At 48.6% G+C, this 20685-nt stretch overlaps 2 protein-coding genes across 5 annotated transcripts in view; one reads left to right on the top strand and one right to left on the bottom strand.

Moving 5' to 3' along the window:
- XPC (XPC complex subunit, DNA damage recognition and repair factor) overlaps positions 1–1177 on the top strand; it is a 29978-nt gene extending 28801 nt beyond the window's left edge. For 2 of the 3 annotated variants that reach the window (XM_039837352.1, XM_039837350.1), the window contains one exon: positions 189–1177. In XM_039837352.1, coding sequence (XP_039693286.1) covers positions 189–401 — 213 coding nt within the window. In that variant the 3' untranslated portion in view covers positions 402–1177. The remainder of the gene's footprint in view (positions 1–188) is intronic. The other variant, XM_039837351.1, reaches the window with a different exon arrangement.
- A 1655-nt stretch (positions 1178–2832) lies between these two features.
- Positions 2833–20643, bottom strand: TMEM43 (transmembrane protein 43). Of its 2 annotated transcripts, XM_039837353.1 has the most exons (12): positions 20416–20633; positions 16076–16225; positions 15072–15206; positions 14342–14436; positions 13462–13511; positions 13117–13186; positions 12122–12192; positions 11003–11124; positions 10419–10493; positions 9772–9873; positions 6590–6707; positions 2833–4376 (listed from the first exon to the last, which is right to left on the bottom strand). In XM_039837353.1, the coding sequence occupies exons 1-12, from the start codon at positions 20425–20427 to the stop codon at positions 4174–4176; spliced, it is 1203 nt and encodes a 400-aa protein (XP_039693287.1). In that variant the 5' UTR covers positions 20428–20633; the 3' UTR covers positions 2833–4173. The 2 variants fall into 2 exon arrangements, with proteins under 2 accessions (XP_039693287.1, XP_039693288.1); XM_039837354.1 differs by lacking the exons at positions 2833–4376; positions 6590–6707 and adding an exon at positions 8147–8402 and having other exon boundaries at positions 20416–20643.
- Positions 20644–20685: the final 42 nt, after the last annotated feature.

Genomic DNA, 20685 nt, shown 5'->3' with positions numbered 1-20685 from the left:
GAGGAAGGCACAGGAAGATGGGGTTTAGCTCTCCCTCAGCCCCTTGCAGCACCCTTCTTCCCTCCTAGAGCCACACAGCTTCAGGCAGGCTATTGGTGGAAGCTTTACTGCCTTGAGATAGTGCTTCCTTATGTCTGTCTGGTCACTGACCTGTGGTCTGTTTGCCCTCCACTTCCCCACCTCTCCAGAGTGAGGCAGTAGCTCCCCATACAGATGCAGGAGGTGGACTCTCTTCTGATGAAGAGGAAGGGACCAGCTCTCAAGCAGAAGCAGCCAGGATCCTGGCTGCCTCTTGGCCTCAAAACCGAGAGGCTGAAGAAGAGCAGAAGCCAAAGTACCCTAAGAGGACCAGAAGAGAAAAGGCGACAGCTTCCCACCTGTTCCCATTTGAGAGGCTGTGATATGAGTGGCCACTTTGTCATAGGCTCTGACTCAAGGGTCCTACATCTGCCACAGGGGATGCTCAGGTCCTGGGGTGGTGGTATCTCCATTGAGAAGACAAACAGAAGCAACATGCACTGCAGACGAGGGCCAGGGGACAGAAAGGTCAGGCTGAGGTAGTGCTGCAGGTCTGGTCTGGCCCCAGGTCTTGTCAGATTCACCTGGCATAGGGCTTTCGAAGCTTTTTGCTCCCTCACCCTATGCTTTGAGCTATGGAACACTTGCCCAGAGACCCTCCTGCCACCTAGACTCATTCTTCCCATCTTTGGAAACATCAGTTCTTTTAGAAACTACTGGGAAATTTTCAGACAATGGTGCATTAGGAATGCAGTTTTTTCTCTAGATAGGTTCTTCATCTATCAGACACTCGTGCTCTTGCCTCTCTTGCAGACTTTGGACTTCTCTCTGCAGGCCACTCATTCCTCAGTCATGTTTACTAATACTGCCCAATGCTGCCTCTGTAGTATGGGGAGTCCAAGACATCTCAGACTGTGGTATTCTTGGGATCCACTTTTCAAAATAACATTTCGTGGTGGCAGAAGACTCGAACAAAGCCAAAATCAGGAACAAAAAGGAAAATCACTGAGAATTAAAGAAATGTTGGTAAAAGTGGATCAGTGTTAAACTAGATTTTACTCATTACTGGATAAATTTATAAAGCTCTATGCACTGTAGATATTCAGGAGAAATAACATTTGTAACATTTTGAGAAAAAAATAAAGCATTTATCTAAAACACAGCTCTACATTTTTTCAGATTTTACGTCAGCTAAGAAAACCTAATAGAGTTAATTTGTACACATAATGAGACTACACTGAAGATGAGATTTTGTTGTTATGTAGGCTGGGAACTTACTATACACATGGAATTTTATTTTTTTCTATGTTTAAGCAAGGAGATATTACTTAATCTTTGATGGGAGCTGTTAAGAATTTGAATCAGTTTTATCCAAGGGAAACAAACAAAACACTTGAGGTGTGACTCATGCACAAGAGCCTGGCTGGAAGGCTCTTGTTGAGAAACAAACTGAGGTTGTCATGGAAACTGCAGAGCTTTACACTTCCTGCATCAGAGCCCTTTCTCTCCTTGAGGTAAACGACTTTTCTCTGAATTGAGTCAAGAGCATCACCCTGTCTCTGCAGAAATATCTTGTTTTTCAGGCAGATGTTAGCTCCTAGGAGGCATTATGAAAATAAATAAAACATTCAGTTTTGAGAAATATGAGAGGTTTTAGAAAGCTATCACTCACCTGCTTCAAATCTTGTAACAATAAGTACTCAAATTGCTAGCTTCAGAGTACACGATTAGCAGCAGTCCATTGCTTCAGAATAGGAGGCAAAAAGAATTTAGTTACATCACGAGTGTTTGGCATTTCATGGGCTTTCTCCAAGTTAGTTCTCACAACAACTTTGTGGGGTAGAACAGCAGTGTCCCCATCGTACAGATGAGGAAACCAAGGCTCAGAGAGCATTGGTTTTCCCAAGATAACACCGCCAGTCAGTGGCGGACTTGGGACAGGAATTTGGGTCTTTGCCAACCCAAAGCCGATGATGCCTTTTGCACTGTATTGGGCTGTGGTTCCATCCCACGTCTTTTTCTAGCACATTCTGAAGATGGGTGAAGTGTGAGTCATTCACTTTATATCCATCCAAAACAAAGTAAGCTTTGATATGTAAGGCTTCTAAGTGCTAGGAATATGATTTGCCCTTAAAAAAAAAATTCAAAACCTATTTTAACCACTAAAAGCACTCAGGACTGTGTTCTAAAATCCTTATAGTTCTTAACTAAATTCTATGGCTGAATTCTTTTAGAAACTTGAGAAAGAATACAAAAACAAAGTGACAAGGTCCTATAAAAGATTTAGAAATTTATTTTTATTTTCTATCAAAAATACAAAGATAATACAAATTTTATGATTTTCCAGAGGCTTCAAATATTTCTTAACATTATTTTGCTTAAAATTGGCAGTAATTTAAAATCTAAACTAGGAAAAATTATACAGACCAAATCCCAAGGATTTTGTATTTTTAGCCATCATCTAGTTATACTGTTTTCCAAAAGCATTCTTTGAGGATTTAGAGATTCAGTGAATTCAGTGAAATTGCTCATAATGAGCAGCAGTGAATACCATTTCAGTCTTTAAACCCAGATAAATTGTCTCTGCGGCTGGCTGTCTTTAACACAAAGAATCTGTTTATAGTAGATAGCCCAGGACAACATAAGAGATTATTAGATCACTATTTTAGCAAGTACTTAACTTGCTAAAGGAACCACTCCCAGCAAGGCAGAACAATTTCCACATAGTAAAAAGATAAAGAATCTTTTAGGACATCAAGGTTACAACATACTTTATCTTTCAAAGGATGTGAGAGTAATTGGGAAACCCAGAAATTATGTGAATTAAGCGTGAGTAGGTTTATTTAGGAAGAGCAAAGCTGTGGACACTTAACAGATAAATCACTCAGAAGCAGCCACTTGAGCCCTGGCTGCTAATGTCAGAAGTACTCCCATGATGAAAGAGGCCAGGCAAGGCATTCACATCTCCAGCAAGCCTGAGGCCTCATATCTTGATTTTGACTGGAGGGGTAGCTAGGAAGGATAATAAGAGATAATAAAGCTTCCAATTTTTTCCTTTAATGGTTGACTAAAAGCTCAAAACCATCTTCAAGTAAATAGGTAGTTTCTGGTACTAAACGATGAAAGGAAATGCTTTTCTCTACCCTGTAGAGATGCCCAGTCTCTTCCCAGGGGAAAACAAATCCTTGGCTAACACTTGTTTCAAAAGCATTATAAAGCTTCCCAGTGACTAAGACACTGGGAATACTGACAATGGTAACTTTTTTTTATCCAGGTGAGTCACACCTCATTTAACACCTGTGCTCTGAACTTCAACTACCAGATTAAAGGGTGTCTTTATGTAATAGTCTGAAATGTTAATCATTCAGGTTTTTCTGTTTTGCCCTTTAAATCTTATTTCAAACAACTCCCTCTTAGGGTAGGAGAGTACACATGAAGAAGTAACAGAAACTCAGGGCCTTTGGAGATCCCATACACTAAAAGGATTCTGCCAAACCATAGAGTATAAAGCTCAAAAAATGTCCAATTTTCCTCCTCATGACATCTCCAGTGGTTTTTCTCTTTAAGAAGTACCAAATCAAGTTCTATCCAAAACTGGGTTTGTGATGCCCCCGCTTTGCAGGGTATGGGCTTATTTATTATTTAGTCTGTCTTGGCAATCCAGTACTGCTTGGAGACAGTTGATAACGGTGGCCCTCTAGCATCAGAGGCACAGCTGATAGTCGTGGCAGAGCTCTGGCACTCATCTCCAAGGATGAGGAGCAGACAAAGCAATAAGGCAGCAGGTCTGGAGTGTCACTTCCTCAACATCTGCAGGCATCAGGTAAGTGAAGCATGCAAACTGGCTACACACACAGTTCCAAGAGAGGGAGAGGAAACAAGCAGGAGAATGGCTGTCACGCTGCCAGATAGGAGTTGCCTTCTGCCCACTAAAGCTGCTCACTGGCAAGAAAAGGAGTGGAGACGTTAACTGATAAACACCAAACCTGATGTAAGTGTATATACTTTGCCAAGTCTGGCCCCTTGAAGAGTGGAGCAGGTACAGAATCCAAACCGATGCAGACTCATGCTCTGGCGTGGAGCGGGGTCAGAAGGGGCAGCGGGTAACCTGGGTCCTGAGGCTCACATGGGTGTCGGTGGGTACCACAACCTGTTTCACTCCAGTTTTTTGGCTGGCACCCGTGTCCGAGCAATGATGATGGGCACCAGGGCCAGGCAACTGATGAAGAGGGCCCACAGGGGCCGGTAGAAGACCCAACCGGCAGCCACAGTCAGCAGAGTCAGTGAGGTGGCCACGCAGAAGGCAAAGGCCTTCAGGCCAATGTTGACCAGGTCTCGGAAGACAGGAAACCAGTCCACTGAGGGTAAGAAAAAGGCAGTTAGACTTCGGAGGTCAGCGTATTCTACATCTCATGAAGTCAGCAGATAGTAGATAATTCCTGTCTCTAGACAAAGATGGGCCCTTTCTGCCAGATGAGTAAGGAGTGGGGGAGTCCATAGTGGAAGGCAAATAACCTCCTAATGAGGTTAGGAGGCTGGGAGATCCAGAAGAGGAGCCCTCTCTCCCCAGCCACATGGCTGGCCAGCCTTCTTGCCATGCTATTCAGTCGTGATATGAAGGGAGCAAAGAATGAGTGAGAAAGGAATGAGCCACCCACTGGGCACCATTCTAGGGGAAAAGGCATGTGCAAGTGCTTTGTAAACTTTAGGCTGTTGAAATGGGTCTGAGGCCAATATAAAGACATTTGACTGTATATTGGCAAATACCCTGTTTGCTGCACACTCACAAAAGAGACTGGGCGGAACCTTCTGCGGGTGCCTATTTGGGCCCCTCAGTTATTCCTGGAAATGTTTGTTCATTCAGAGAGCAGGTTATTACTAATAATTATCTATGTGCCAAGCTCTGGGCAGGGACTGAGGGAAACAAATTAGGCAGCCCCTGCCTCAAGGATCTCATAGGCTACTGACACAGGCTACTGATGAAGTCTAGGATCCAGCTAAATCCATCTGGAAATACCCTGTCCTTGGCCCGTCTAGCCTCTCCAGGATGGCTTTCGGTGGCCTCTGTCCACTGGGGGAATCTTCACTCAGTTCCCAGGAGGCCCCAGTAGTCTGGTTCCATTGGGTTTGCAGAACAAGCCCTGGTGCCCTGCCATGACTACAGGACCCTGCAGACCGCCTCATGGCTCTTCTTGGTCTATTCCCATGTAGCACCCCTACTTGGCCTTCACAGTAAGCAGAATTCATATTTTTGAGAGCTGACCATGTATTACGTACTATGTGCACTATCTCATCAAACCCTCGGGCCCACCGTATAAAGCTGGTACTACTTTCACCTCATTTTACCCACAAGGTCACCAAGGCCCAGAGGTAGAGAGAATGAGAGGCTCACAGGCAGTCAGAGATTCAAAGAAGGGCCCTCTGAGACAGACTCCAACCTCCTTATCTTGACTATGGGGCAAATGAGGCTCTGAAAGGGTAAATGGACGATCTAGGTCACACAGCCATGATGGGCTTACTGCGGGAGAAAGATGGAGGATTCTGTTCAAATTCTGATCTCTCCCGAATGGTGCCCAAGATGCAAATGGCCTTTCTGAGTACAATTCAGCTATCCAAAGACAACTCGGATAAGTGTCCTTCTGCTCCCTGGGCCCTCAGTTTTCCCATCTGTAAAATGAGGGAGGTGGCCCACCCAGCTCTGACAGTCCAAGATGTATACAGCCAGACTCCTCCCCAACTGAAAAGGGTAAGTAGGGGAGAGGTTTCTGTTGGGGCTCAGAGAAGGCTGGACAGATTCATCAGACTCAACAGGGACACACTGGGGTAAAGGCTCAGATAAGTCCTCTGAGAAGCCTCATTCTCCTGTTGCAAGTCTAGACCTAGCCCTTACCCAATCAGCCTGGGCACTCAGTCTTGAACCAGGCTGGGTCCCTTGGGCTCACTGGTGCCAACCTCAGGCCATGAGAACAGCCCAGCAAACTCCCCTGCACTCCAGGCTTGCTGGCTGCCCCAAATCTAGCACAGGTTTTGGGGTGGGGAATGAAGTGTAAATGTTTGAGTGTTTCCTATTTACCATACATTTCATAAAACTACAAATTAGGTGTGAGATAACTGAAGCGGAGACAGGAAAGGGGATGGCCTAAGTATCCAGAGCTGTGACTAACAGACTTCAGATCTGGCTGACTGCAAAGGCTGGCCAGCCTCCTCGCCATGGCTATTCAGTCATGATATGAAGGGAGAAAGGAATGAGTGAGTGAGCAAGGCAGGGGACAGATGGATGGAGTGGAACCAGACCCTCAAACCATGGAGGCTACCCCAGCTTCCTGGGATCAGCATCCACTCTGCCTTCACCCCCTGAAAGCACCTTGTCTCTCATGCCTGTCTTCCTTTGCTCGTTCACCCTAACGCTATAGGGTGGAGACACATAGATGGACCAAATGCCCGGCCTCTGCCCCAAGGAGTACCCCATTAGGCTGAAAAGGCTGACAGATGATGGTGTGAGAAATGCAAAGGAAGCACAGGGCTACAGGAAGACAGGTGAGATTTCCCCCACCCGCCTCTCCTCACCTACCCAAGGTATAGAGGATCCGTGTCATGAGGTTAAGACCCATAAACATGGCCATCCAGCCGGCGGCCCGCAGGCCCCATGTCTTCATGGAGTTGCTCTTTCGTTCTCTATGAAACACCTCCTGCAAGACAAGGTGGGGATTGGGGTGTCATGTCTGATGCCTGAGAGAGTCACTAGCCTGCCCAGTTGGCAAAGCAGGTGGTTGAGGGGGCCATGCCAACACAGGGACCTCTGGTCAATTCTGAAGAGACCAGAAGAATATAAAGGGCACTTATCCCACCCAGGTCTAAGTGCCTCACAACCTGGCGTAGCAGAGCAAGTCACACAGACAGATCTTTGTGGAAGGTATAGGCCCTCCTCAGATCAGAGCCCACCTCCTTCAAAAGTCCTTAGCCCACTGTCTCATCTGGAATAAATCTGACCCTCCCTCATACTGCAGCAGTACATTTCTGGGGTCCTTTTTCAACATCCATTTCATTGGGGATGTCTGAGTGGGCCTGCCAGGCACTATGGGAAATGTTTCGTGTATGATATCCAACGAAACATTGGATATGGGACATATCACAGCATCTGGGACACCACTCTTGTGGTTTCCCTCCCACTTCTCAGGCTGCTCCTTCTCAGTCTCTGGAGCCATTCCTTCCTTCTTGTCGTCTTCAAAATGCTGAAATTCTCTAGCAGCGCAGTCTACACTCTCCCTAGGAAATCCATCTATATGTTAGTGCCCATCACTTAAAGCTGCAGCCCTGGCACCTTCCTGGGCTGTGGCTCCTACTACCTATGGTGACATCTCCACTTCATGTCTTGGCACACCTGACACTGACAGTGGAGCTTCCACCCCAACCCGTTCCTCTCTGTCATCCTCATCTCAGAAAATGGTACCACCCCCCTCCCATCTAGGTTATCAGCAAGTCCTGTCAATGCTATGTGCACATTTCCCTGAATCTCTCACCACCATCACCCCCTCTCACCAGGACTACTGCATTAGCCTCCACCCCACTGGCCTCCCTGCTCCTTCCACTCCTACCACCTTCTCCATGCAGCAACCTGCCAAGGCCCTGCTGTCTGTACCCCAGCTCCACTGCTGCCTGTTAAAGACAAAGTCAAGTGTCTTCGTGCACAGGGCCTTTGTACATACAGTTGCTCTGCCTACATGTTTGCCCACAGTTGTGGCTGGCCAGCTCCTACAGTATTCTTCTGGTCTTGGCTTAAATGCCATTTCTTCAGAGAGCCTCCTCATCATTATCTATAGTAATAACAATATGACTGCTAACATTTATTGCTTACTATTTATTAGTGTCCTAAGTGCTTTGTAAATATCCTACCTAATTCTCAAAATAATTTGATGAGGTAGGCACACTTATCTCCATTTTACAGATAAGAAAACCGAGGCTCTGAGAGGATAAGTAACACACTCAGGGTCTTTGTATAAGCTTGAGGGCAGGGATCATGTTTTTTTGTCCCTTGCTATGTCCCTGGTGCTCAATAAAAACGTGTTGAATGAATAATCTTTACAACAACAAATGATTCAGGGATAATAGTAATACATCTTTTTTTTTAAATTTTCATTTTACAGAGGGACAACAGATTCAGAGAGGATAAACAACTGGCTTAAGGTCCCATAGCCAGCAGAAAGCAGAGCAGGGCTTGAGCTGGGGCCATCTCCAGTGTCCATGGTTGTCCACACTGTACCCTCCTGCCCTTGGGATGGAATCTGGATATGCTGACTTGCATGGTCCAGGGTTCTCAGGGCCCCAGGCTGCCTCCTTGGCTCAGGGCCTCCTCTCACTATTTGGCAGCGACCCCAGAGCCTACGCTGGAGGCACAGGGTGATCAGGAAGCATCTGCTCATCTGCGTTGTCATAGCCTTCCCTCCTGGGGAGTTAGCTAAACCATGAACTCCACAACTTCTCTGGGGGTGGGGTATGGGGGGCAGAAGGCCCTGGGCTTCCACCTGCAGGAGGCTGGAAGCCTGGGGCAGGGTTAGAGCTCTGGGAGAGAGGGAGAGGCCTGGACAGGGCCTCCTAATTTTAGAAACTCCCCGGGGGGCCCTGAGAGCTTTGGGAGGAAAGGGTGACTCATGGCCTGCCAGGCTGGGAGGTGGCAGCCCTACTCTGAGGTTGGTAACTGGCTCCTGTGCTGCAGCCTGACCACACCCTAGTCCTGGCCAGACAAAGTAGAAAGCATGGCCCATGCACCGCCCCAGGGCTGGGGGCTAAAGTGAGAGGGATAACAGCTGAAGTGCCTAAGAATAGGGTCAAAAAGGTCCCAGCTAAGCCCTGACACCTGCCCACTGCCTTTACACTTTCAAGCCCTGCAGGATGAAGAGCCCAACAATCCTGTTCAAGGCAAGCACAGAATGTCCCATGAATGTTACACTGTGTTCATCGACAATGCAAAAGCTGCATTTTTCTGTTAAAGGAAAGATTTCCTGCCTAGAGAAGACAGGCTAACTTTTAAGGCACACAATTAAATTAATCAGTACACCTTTGCACCCCTTCTCCTTGGGACTTAGGTAAGGCATGACCTTCCCTCTTCATTCTATAATAAATAGGGACAGGATTGCCCACCCTCACTCACCTGGTCCTGGGACTCTGCAGCTCAAATCCTTTCACTGACCCCTAATGCTCTTAAAAAAGCAGTACCTCCTCACAAGGAGGTACTGCCCTATCAGCAGCCTTGTCTCCCCTGCACCCGTCTCTCCAGGTGGTGGCCCACAAGCACTCCTGATCCCCTCAACGAGATGAACTCTGACCTGCCTAGACTACAGACTGACCCCTAACTCTTCTAGCACTGATCCCTTCTCTTCACATGAGATTCAGCAAAAATGTCGTTCAGAGAGGCCTTCTTTTACCATTGTCAAAGCAGATTTCCTATTATCATGTCCGTTTATCTCAAAGATCTGCCTCCCCTTTGTAACACTCAGCACAAGGTGTCCTTACTCGTTTTTCTGATGAGTCTCTCTTCCCCATAAGAAGCCTGTAAAGGAGCCTTTTGCCCACCATTCTATCCTTAGGACCTAGCACAGTCTGGCACACAGAGAGATGCTTACTCTTATTTCTTTTTCTTGCTTCATTGTACTAGCTACGACCTCTAGTAGAAGCTTATTAAATAACCACAGGAGGAAAGAGAGAGGGAGGGAAATGCCGGTCCCTCCATCACAGAGGTAGGCAGCACCAACTCACCTCTGGTGAGAAGTCCCCATGGTGCAGAAGCAGCAAGGTGTCCCCAGACTTGGTGGAATATGGGACTAACTGGTCACCCCGCTGACGGGCAATCACAGTGACCTGGTCAGAGAATTTAGTGTTAGAGCTGAGGGGGTGACCAGTCCATCTGGTCTCAGCACCCCTCTATATGGTGCCAGCTACGAAAGTGAGTGAGGAGTCCCATGCCACTCCTGAGCCTCTATCCATATATTAACCTGGGGTATAGCAGCTCCTGGAGCTTCAGCTGAGCTGCTTTATTTGAAGTTCTAAGAAGGACCCTGGGCTGGGGTTGCAGTGGGACTGCATGTGACAGGATCAGAAATGCAAGATCAAGTATTTACACAGCAAAAATTGGGGGCTAGAGGAGGAAGGACTGCATATGATTAGAAGAACTCTCATTAGGTATAATTATGAGATTCCCCCCACAGTTCTTAACCTGGGGGCTATGGATGTCCATGGATTACTTCAGGGACACAGACCTCTGAAAGAGCTCAAAGGCACGCCTGACTGTGGAGCACATGAACACAGTTCCTAGAGGGAAGGTCTAAAGCGACATTGTCTACTGTGTCCATGCCCAGGAAGGTTAGGAAGCCCTGCCTTAGTCCACCCTGGAGAAGCTGGATTACCACGTGAGCTGGGCCCAGGTCAGGGTCATCGCTGCTCAGCCCTGCATATGAAAAGAAAACACGCAGGTCTCCAACCTGGGGGGGTGGAAGAGAGGTGAGTGAGGTCAGAAGTAGCCAGCCTGGGCCTGGGTCCATAATGCCGTTGAACCCTGGCACCCACTCTCTTTTCCCACCTCCACACACTTGCTCAGGTGGTCCCGTCATCTAGAATGCCCCTCCTCTCCAATTTCATTTGGCCAAGTGCAGCTGTGGATTCAACTGAACTTAAGCCAGAATTTGACTGTTGTGTGTTGCCCAGGGGATGGTACTCTAAGGCAGGGGTCCCCAACCCCCAGGCCATGAACCAGTACTGGTCCATGGCCTGTTAGGAACTGGGCCGCACAGTAGAAGGTGAGCAGCAGGCGAGCAAGCCGAATCTTCATCTGTATTTGCAGCCACTCCCCAGCACTAGCATCACTGCCTCAGCTCCACCTCAGATCGTCAGGCATTAGATTCTTTCTCATAGGAGCACTAGTCCCTGGTGCCAAAAAGGTTGGAGACCGCTGCTCTAAGGGTATTTGAACTGCCCAAGCCCCTCTGTGCACCTCTGGATACTTGGGGTTTTCACTGTGGTAAAAATAGTCTCCCCGGCGAATGATGTCCACTTGCGGGTCCTCTAGCTTGGACAGGCTCAGCGGCTTAAAGTTATCCACTTTGTCAATGAGGCCTGAGAGAAGTAAGGAGGTTAGATACAATGGTGTACAAATTGAAACACCCCTCCATCTGGTGTCCTTCCCACCGCGCCCTCACACAGTCCACACAGTCCAGCCAAGCTGCCCCCTCCTGGCTCATCCCGCTCAGGGCCTTTGCATGCATGGCCTCCCACCAGGAGTGCCCTTCTCCAGCTCCATAGCTGCTTCTTTGCCAGCCCCATTTCAGTCTCTATCTCCTCCAGGAAGCCTTCCCTGCCCCCTCTCTCCATTAAGTCAGAGTGACCACAGCTCTGGGAATAGCCTTAGCCCTATACCCATTCTAGTTATCGTATCCAAGCCTGGCTCGCCGGCTGAATAGAGAGCACTTGGGGCCAGAGCTGGCTGGCACAGCAGGCACTAGCTAGGGACAGAGCAGATGGCAGATGGGCCAAGCCCTGGATCACTGGCCTCTCTTCCCTCATCTTGACTCTTTGGGCCCTCAGTGTCTTCTCTCCCATCTTCCTGGGTCAGGCTCAGGGACAGACCCCTCAGAGTTACTGTAGCTGGTGATGCTGCTTTGTCCTTTGACAGTCTCTCTTTGGAGACACTTGAGGGGGCCTGTGATGAACCGACCCTCCCTGGCACAGGGCTGGGTACCAGTTGGGGCTCAGTGGCGGAGCCCTCAGGGGCGGCCTTGTCTCTACTACTGGCTCAAAAGCTGCTTGAGGAAGGGCTCTCAGTTCAGGTCAGAGTGGGCACCAGCACTGCAGTGGTGCCTGGCAGTCATTCTCTGGAACAATCCAGGTTTCAGAGGAACCTGGCCAGGGTAGGGGTACTCTACATGACTACCCACCTCCTGAGGACTTGCTTTCCCTCTGGCCCTCAGCCCAAAACATGATGCTGCCCAGAGCAGCAGGACCCCTTTAACCACCTGAGGACTGTGCACCAGAGGGACCAGCTCCTGGGAGGTGGCTGAATGGAAGCAGAGTCTCTGGGTTGGCGATGGACCATCTGAAGGGGCCAGACACTTACCTGCAGAGAGGAAAAACCTGCCAATTTGAACGAAGGGGGCTGTTGCTGTGAATGACTCCACTGCCATTGCACTGTGGGAGAGAGAGGGAGCTGTCAGTGAAGCGGGGTGCCAGGTGGGAGCGGTCTGAGTTCCTTTGGGTTGTGCTCAGCAGGTCCCCACACAGAGGAAGAGGGGGGCTCCTGCATGTCCGGACCAGCCCAGGCACTGCAAAAGTCTTGTCTTTACCACCAGCTCCAATGCCTGGATTCTCCTACTCTGTCCCCTGGATGGAACACCCTCACTCTGTCTCCTGTCCCCGAGAGCTTCATACTCTCTTGCCTGGACCCCTATAAGCCTGTCCCACCCCACCCCCCAGACGTTAGATGAACCTTCCATGGACTTCACACCCTCACTGACCCTTCCCAGCGCCGGCGGCATCTAAGCCCCACTGCGCACATTCAAGGCCCTTCCTGGCACAGCCCTGCCCATGGCTGTACGCAGCTCACACTCCAGCTGTGCTCTAGCATTAGGCCAACTTCACCTCCTCTATGACCCTGACCTAACCTACATCTGTCAAAGTCCTATGAAGGCCCAGATCAAATGCTGCTGCCTCCCGAAAGCCCTTCCTGACTGTCCTCCCACCCCCCTGGCTAATGGTTAACAAACGCCCTCCTGGTACTGTATGTGCAAACCCCATTAGGCATTCAGTCTAGGCCTTAGATTCGTGATTTGTTTGAGGGGTCAGAGATGCTGGGTTGCCTCTGTGACCTGGTGCCCAGCACAGGAGCTGTCCCACCCAGCATACAGACTTGTGCCAGGTGGTCATCACAGGCCCATCACAAGTAACTCTAAGGAAAAGCTTTCTGGGGACAAGGCAGCATCACTAACCACAGAGTGGCCCACCATGTCCAATACTTTCATCAACTCAATCCCATTATTCAGCTGAGAAAGCAGAGGCCAGGGACCTGCCACTGGCAGCCAAGGCTACACTCAGGCCTAGGGGCCCAGCTCTCACCTGGGGTTTTTGTGGCCAATCTCTCGGTCGAAGTTTCTGCTGTTGACAATTTCCGACCTCCATTCAGTGTCTGTTGTGGGGAGAGGGAACAACTCAGCAACCATGGAAAGAGTGGCTACATATCTGAGGTCCCCTGGCCCTGCGTCCTCTTATCCAAACCTATGACTACTCCATGGCCGAAGGGGCAGCTTCTGGTGCCTAACTGGATGGATAAGCAAGCAGGGCTCCAAGGATCAGTACCCAGAGATCCCAACACCTGGTTCTGTACCCTTCCCCTGCAGGAATGTGCCCAGCATCTGCCCACAGGCTGGGGCAGGGCCGAGAGGGTAGGGGGCCGATACTCACTGTAGGAGTACCTCCTCTCAGTTTTCACCTGCCCATCTTCGGTGTATTCCCTGCAAGGAAAGCACAGGCAGCCCCAGAGTCAGCCCATCATTCCTGAGGCATTCCCATCTCTAAGCATCTCTACCTGGAAATAACTCAGAACTACCAGGTCAAACTGCCCAAATGGAGCAGGCCTTGTCAACATTGGCCCCGAGACAGGGTACTCACTCTCTGGCATACAGCCAGCTCCAGCCTTCAAAGGCCCTGACTGAAGATAAGTGCTTTCTCATCCTGAGCTGAAATCTGCCTGGTTCACACCAACATTTGCAGCCTCTGGGCCCAGAGATGTGGCTGCATACTGTGCTCCAAGACAGCCCATAGAGGCCCATGCAGCTGCCCTTCTCCAGGCTGAGCTGCCCTGGCTTCCCCAACCACATCCCTACCACCTCAGCTCATAGTCCATGTTGCTCATGTGGGGATGACTCCACTCCCAGCCTGGCCAATGAGGTCCTCCACTGGGACTTCTGTTAGAAGTGATAGGCTATAAGCCAGGAGGCCACCTCTGCCCCCTCAACGGACAGAGGATAGCACCAACACATGCGGAAGCACAGTTTGCGGCCTGGATCCAGTTATGCCTTAAGCTTGGGCATCCATGGAACATCTTTGGAACACCTGTGGAGCTAATCAAACCCCCTTTCTCCTTTGACTCATTCTGCATTGGATTTCTACCACCTTCAAACAGAAGACCATTGGCTAATAACTTTGGGATAATTTGACATTTCTTTGATAGGAAGATTTTATACTTTAAATTTCAGAAGTGTCAAAATGAAAGACACCTGCATTTTATCTTAACATCTGCATCTTCTTATCACCAACTGCTTTCCACTCCCTGGTACCTCACCTGGACTCCTCAGTCTCTACCCACTGGTACATCTCCACATGCCGCCGCAGCTTCACAGCCGGAAGGTGGACCCCATAGTTTGGATCAGATAAGAGCTTCAAAAAGAATCAAACAAACCAAAAATAAATAAATAAAAGACAGGACTCATGTCAGCCCAGAATGTCCAGCTCAGGGGAAGCTGGACTGAAAGAGAAACAGGTACAAAGAGCAGTGACATGTTGGAGAACTCTGCTTCACGTGGGAGAATTAAGTGAAGCTGTCTGTCTCAAGTTCTAAACACCCAATGCCTGTGACCATGGTACAGCATAAGCTCGGGCTACATGGCCCAATGGAATAGTACCAACAACGACGTATTTGGTGTTCGAACACGGGAGGTCCAATAACCAGAGTACCTTTGTGGCCTGCACTAGACACACATGCTAATCTTAATCATTAAAGCACCTATTTGTAAAGCTCACACCATGTGCCAGGCACTGTGCCAGGACGTTAGCTATTTAATCCTACCAAATCTTCAAAACTGGCCCCCAGTTTATTACAATTATTTTCCCCATTTTACAGATGATGTTGAGACTCAGGAGGGATGGGTCCACACAGCTGCTGAGTGGTGGAGTCAGGAATCACACCCTTGTGTGTCCATCTCCAAGTCCCATGCTTTCAAAATCTTCAATCAGACAATACTAAGTGATGTGCCCCAAGCCTCCAGTGGATCAGCAACCATCGCCACACCTACCTTGGATGTCCGCAGTGCCCCAATGATGTGCACAAGCCTCCCCTCGTTTTCCGGGGCCACGCTATGGATGCTGTCGGGGGACACCACAAGTGAGAGTCCCTCGGCCAGGGAGGTTGCTGTCTTCAATGCACGACCCTGTGAGCAAAGCAGAGTGAGGATTTCAAAAACTCAGTGTGGCCTGATATAGTTGTGCTTATTGCAGTGTCTCAGGGCAGGATGGGCCTCTGGGAGCATTGAAACTGATCTCTCCATTTTACAGTTGGAAAACTAAGGTCTAACAAGTGGCAGAGTGGGAACCCAGAATTCCTGTTTTCCCAGGTGGACCTCTTCCCACCCTCCCCCACCACTGCCCTCATATTGCAACTAGCTGGTGCTTTCATTTGCTCTATACTCCCCCATTTTCCTCTGTCTTCTCCTCACCTCCCCTACTTTCAATCCATGTATTTACAGGCCCATCTGGACTGCTGTCCATATCATGTGATCCAATCAGAATATGTGTCCACTGGCCACACGACTGGTTCAGAGAGAGGACTGAGACCCACACCAGAATACAGAGATCTCCCTGTAGCTTGTGCTAAACTTATTTAGAAAGAGATGGTTCCTCTGTTCTCTGGGGCTGCTAAGCTGACTGGTGTGACCCTGGAGTTCCTTTGCCACCACAAAGAAAGAGCCTTCCAAAGAAAAATTGAAAACAGAGAAAAACAGGCAAAAGATAGAGAAATGGAGATTCTTGGTGACCTAGCATGAATGCCTGAATCCAACCATGTCTGAAGCTGGTTTTATCCCCGAGATTTCAGGCATGTTAACCTATCCACTCCCCTTCCCACTTATGTCAGTTGTGAGGTGGGTCACAAGAGAAAAATTCTGATTAATTCAGCATCCCTCCCCTTTCTCTTGATAAAATCTAGGCCTTTGTTACTAAACCCAGCCTCTGGATTCACAGACTTTGCTTCCTGATGCTACAGGGACCCTCGCCCTGCACAGAGGGACCCCAAACATTTTACCTCATTGGTAAAAATTAAGTAGAAGGAGAGCAAGAAGGTCATGAGCCCAACAAACATCCCACCCGAGGTTTCACTCAGCCGCTCCAGGAAGCCCGGCTGGCGGTCAGTCGTAATTTTCACATGTTCTCTTCTGTTACTTGTACTGGAATACTGAAAAAAAAAAAAATTTTTTTAATCAGAATGAAAATTAATTTTTAAAAATAAATTGAATTTTGCTATTTATTTATACTCAGTTTTTACTGTTTTCATAAAAATGCACAGATATTAAGTATAGTTTGATGGGTTTTGACAAATGTATACCCCATCTGACCAACATCCAGCTCACAATACAGAACATGTCTATCACCTCAGAAAGTTTCTTTGTGCCTCTTTCCTGCCAATATTCCCCTTTCTCCACCTCCCAGAGTGAATGACTTTTTGAATTTGTATCATTACAAATTAGTTTTGCCTCTTATAGAACTTGATATAAATGGAATCATAATATAGCAGGCTCTTTTCTGTCCAGATTCCTTAACTCAGAATAATGCTTTTGAGGTTCACCCACATTGTACTGTGTATCAGTAGTTTATTCCTTTTTGTGGCTGAGTAGTATTCCATTTATGAATATATCACATCTGTTGATTCATTCACCAGTAGATAGATATCTTAGTTATTTCCAGTTCTTAGCTATTATGACCAATGCTTCTATGAACATTCATGTACGAGTCTTTATGCGGACGCATGCTTTCATTTCCTTTGGGTATTGGATATATACCTAGGAGTAGAATTGCTGGATCTTAGGGAAGATGTATGTTTTTTAAGAAATTGCTGAACTGTTTTACAGAGAGGTTATTAGAGGTATACTATTAATTCAATTCAACAAATAGTGGCTCAGCTTACCAAGGGCTGTGCTGGGCCTTACAGGAGTAAGAGAAAGGGGAGATAGGCTTTATGGCCATCGAGTCACAGCTACAAACAGTGCTAGGTCATGCTGAGTGTCTGGTGAGAAGAGAGGATCCAGTGCTAAAGGAAGGACCCTTTCCAGCTGGGGGATCAAGGCAGATTCCCTAGAGGAAGAGACATTTGAGTAGGACTTCGGAACCAGACCCTGGAGTAAGGGCATCCCTAGCAGCGGAAACTGTGTGAGCAATAGTGAGAAAATAGGAAATGGTTCTGGGAGAACAGCTGCCTATTTGCTCTAGCTGGGTTGTGGAGGGGGCAGCTAGGCACATCCAGACAGGTTCACGGTAGGCCTCAAATTCCACAGTCAGTGGATTAGGCTTTGTCCCGCCAGTACTAGAAGCATGGTTTGGAGTATGTCCACTGTTGACTGAGAGTGTTGTTATCAAGGGCAGGACTCTGGAGTCAAAAGGACTGAGTTTGAATCCAGACTCTAACATGTATCAGCTATGGGACCTTGAGCAAGCGATATAATCCTTTTATGCCTTCTATTTCCTCATGAGTAAAATAGGGATAATAATCCAATATATAAAATTGTGGTTAGGATCAAAGGACCTAATTATTCAATGGCTCAGTGCCTAGGGCACAGTAAGCAATGTACAGGTGCTACCTGGTGGTAATGTTACTAGCTTTTTCTGTAACTGATACCAAGGCTTGTGTCAAGGCTGGGGGTCAGCCAACAAAAGTCACAAAGATGTAAAGAGGTTCTGAGATGTAAAGAGGATAAGCCAGGCCCCATCCTGGAACTGGGGAGTCTGGGGAGAAATTCGAATGTCTCCATTTATATTCTCTGATTATTCCCAAATGCCACCATCCCAGACCTCCAAGAGACCAGAAGTCCATTGTGTTCAGAAATGGTCTTAACATTTTGGAAATGCCATTTGAAAATATCAGTGGAGCAATTCACTGTAGGCAGTTAGGTGACCATGAACCATCATAATGATGACAATGGCAAACACACCGGTCTATCACAGGCCAGTCATAAGCAAGCCCAAGGAGGTGGGTGCTATCACTACTCCATTTCATGAGGAGAAAACCAAGGCTCAGCAGTTAAGTCATCAGCCCAGATCGCTTAGCCTCTAAGAGGTGGAGTCAGGATTCAGATCTGGGCAAACTGCATTCTTCACTTCTTGGGTTGTAAGGAAAGCAGAACATTGGGAGCCAGTGGCAGACAGTGATGGGAAAAGGAGCCAGTCCTGCTATTACCAGTGTAGCCCCAAACTTGGGGGCTAGTAGGCATAGTTTCCTCCTGGGTCTCCCTCAGCATACATCTAAGAGCCAACATCAAGATCAGGGGCTCAAAGATGGCCTTACAGGAAAAAAAGAAAGGCACGGGAAGGTGCCCCTCAAGCTAGGGGAGGAGTAAGGTGGGTAGTGACATGATACACCCAGCCCAAATTCTGAACCAAATTCCCTACAAACAGAATAATGGAGATTTCCTGGGCCCACTCCTCACCCACTACACCTCCCCTAGCCTGAGGGGCACCCTCCTGAGCCTTTCTTCCTTCCCTTCAAAGCTATCTGTGACCTCTTAATCTTAATGTTGGCTCCCTGATGTGTGTTGAATACCTAATATGTATTTCAGTGACACAAACCCTCCCAGTTCCAGCACTCTGGACTCAAGAAGCAATAAGGGGTAGGAACAGAGGTCAACACAAAGGCCCTGAAAATTACTTGCTCTGTAACCCTGGGTAAGCTGCTCTACCTCTCTGATCCTGTTTACTCACTTATAAAATGAAGATGGTAAACAGTAACTCTGTCACAAGACAGTTGTTGTTACATTAAGAATTCTGTCACCTCCCTGCTCCACCCCACCATCTTCCTCATGGGACATTGCAGCTCCCATAAATGCACACCAGGCAAGGACTTGGCAGCAGAGGATATCCAAATTCATGTACATTCCTTGGCAAAAGTCAGGTCCTAACATACCCAAGATGGTCTCTGCCCACAAGGACTATTTGTGCTAGACTGTAAGATAGATTATTTTTTTTATGTATTATGAAAAAAATACGCACCGAGCAATGTGCAAAACACAACCTCCCTTAGACTCTCCAGTAACCCAACCCACAAGAGATTAAGGCCACATGCCTACAGAGAGGACGAAACTGGATTTGCCCCTAGATCTGCCTAACTCCAAAGCCTGCAGTTTTCAGCACCTTCCCATGATGTAACCTCACAAGCTGGCCATGAGACCTGGGCAAAGTGCCTTTCCCTGCTGGGAAATTCCTCATCTGTAAAATGTGGTGGTGGTATGGGGGCAGACAGGAGGCCACCTCTAAGGACAGGCAGGTCTCCTGACTGCCCTCTCCCCTGGCAGACCCTGGCTCTTATGGACCACCTCTGAGGCTTTTCTAGGTGCAGCATTCAAAGCTTCTAGGCCTCCAAGACAACTCTAACCTGGGACAGAGTGTGCTAGGGCTGTGGATGACACAAACTCTGCCTCTCAAGGGGTGTGGGAAGCAAAGAGGACGCTTGGGGACAGAGGAGAGGCCTGGAAAGAGGGTGTAACAGGCCAGGGGAGAGTGGGTAGGGCACTCCACCAAAGCAGGAGGGAGGGAGAGAGGAAGGGAGTATCTGAGGCTGGCAGTGCTCCCGAGCTGGCTCTAAAAGCACTTTCACAGAGGAGGGGAGTGGTGAGTCACCAGCTTCTCCCACATCCAGTACCCTGGTGAAAAAGGCTGCTCGGTTTGTTGAATGAATGTTAGACTTAAATAGAAAAGTTCCTGAGAAAGCCTGGCTGCAAGAAGAGGCCAGCAGTCTTTCGAAGGAAAACACTTTCGATCAGGGCTTCTCTAACCAAATCCACGCTAGGAGGAGGAGCCCAGCGGTAGGGAAATGCTCCGTCTCATAGTCATCCTAAGTCCTCCGCTCCCAACCTTGCCTGGGTCCCTTTGCAGCATCATAGCCTCTATTCCACAAATCCCCGTTGGGCGGGGAGCTCACTGCCCACTGGAAACTGGAAAAGCCCTGTATGTCCGTTGCTGGACAGCTCCACCGGGCGGTATCCGCTTCCCTACACTTCCCGCAGCCTGGCCCCCTCTTCAGGTTTCTTCTAGCTCTCAAAGTCCGCACACTTGAGAATTTGAAGGACCTAAGCGGGAACTGGAAATGAAAGAGGGAGCTGGAAAGAGGCGCCGTGCACAGGCAGATCCCAATGGCGGGAGCAATACCTCCTGGGTTCCCCACAATTTCGAGGACGAGGTGGACCAAAGGCGCCTGGACAGGCTAAGAGAAATTAACAAACAGATTAGCTGCCGGAAGGCATGCAGAGGGAGATAGGCGGCCCGCCGCAAGGGCTGGGGTCAGACAAGCAAAATGGACCTAGGCAGCCCCTTGGGGAAGAGAAGGCCCCGGGACATGGGGAAGTCTGAGTGTGGCCCGACAAAACAGGAGATACTCACATTCGCGGCCATGGTGGTACCTGGCTTGCCGCCCTGTCTCGCTCTGTTCTGTACGAAAGGGGTTTACGGAGTGCGGAATCCAGTAGCCTCTTCACTGCCCAAGAACTGAGAAAATTCCCATGAAGCCCAGAAACAGAGGGGACGTACTACAATGTCACCGCCCCTTCGTCCCAGGCTTTTCTGCTCATGCGTGCCGCAAGGTATTCTGGAAAATATAGTCCGGGGTCCAGTGCTTTCTCCTCAAAGTCGCAAAATGCATTGTCTGTCACT

This window comes from Pteropus medius, unplaced genomic scaffold (assembly GCF_902729225.1).
Source record: "Pteropus medius unplaced genomic scaffold, Ma_sr-lr_union100, whole genome shotgun sequence".
NCBI classification, from domain to species: domain Eukaryota; kingdom Metazoa; phylum Chordata; class Mammalia; order Chiroptera; family Pteropodidae; genus Pteropus; species Pteropus medius.
Note: the sequence above shows the minus strand (reverse complement) of the source record. Positions and strands in the feature narration are given on the sequence as shown.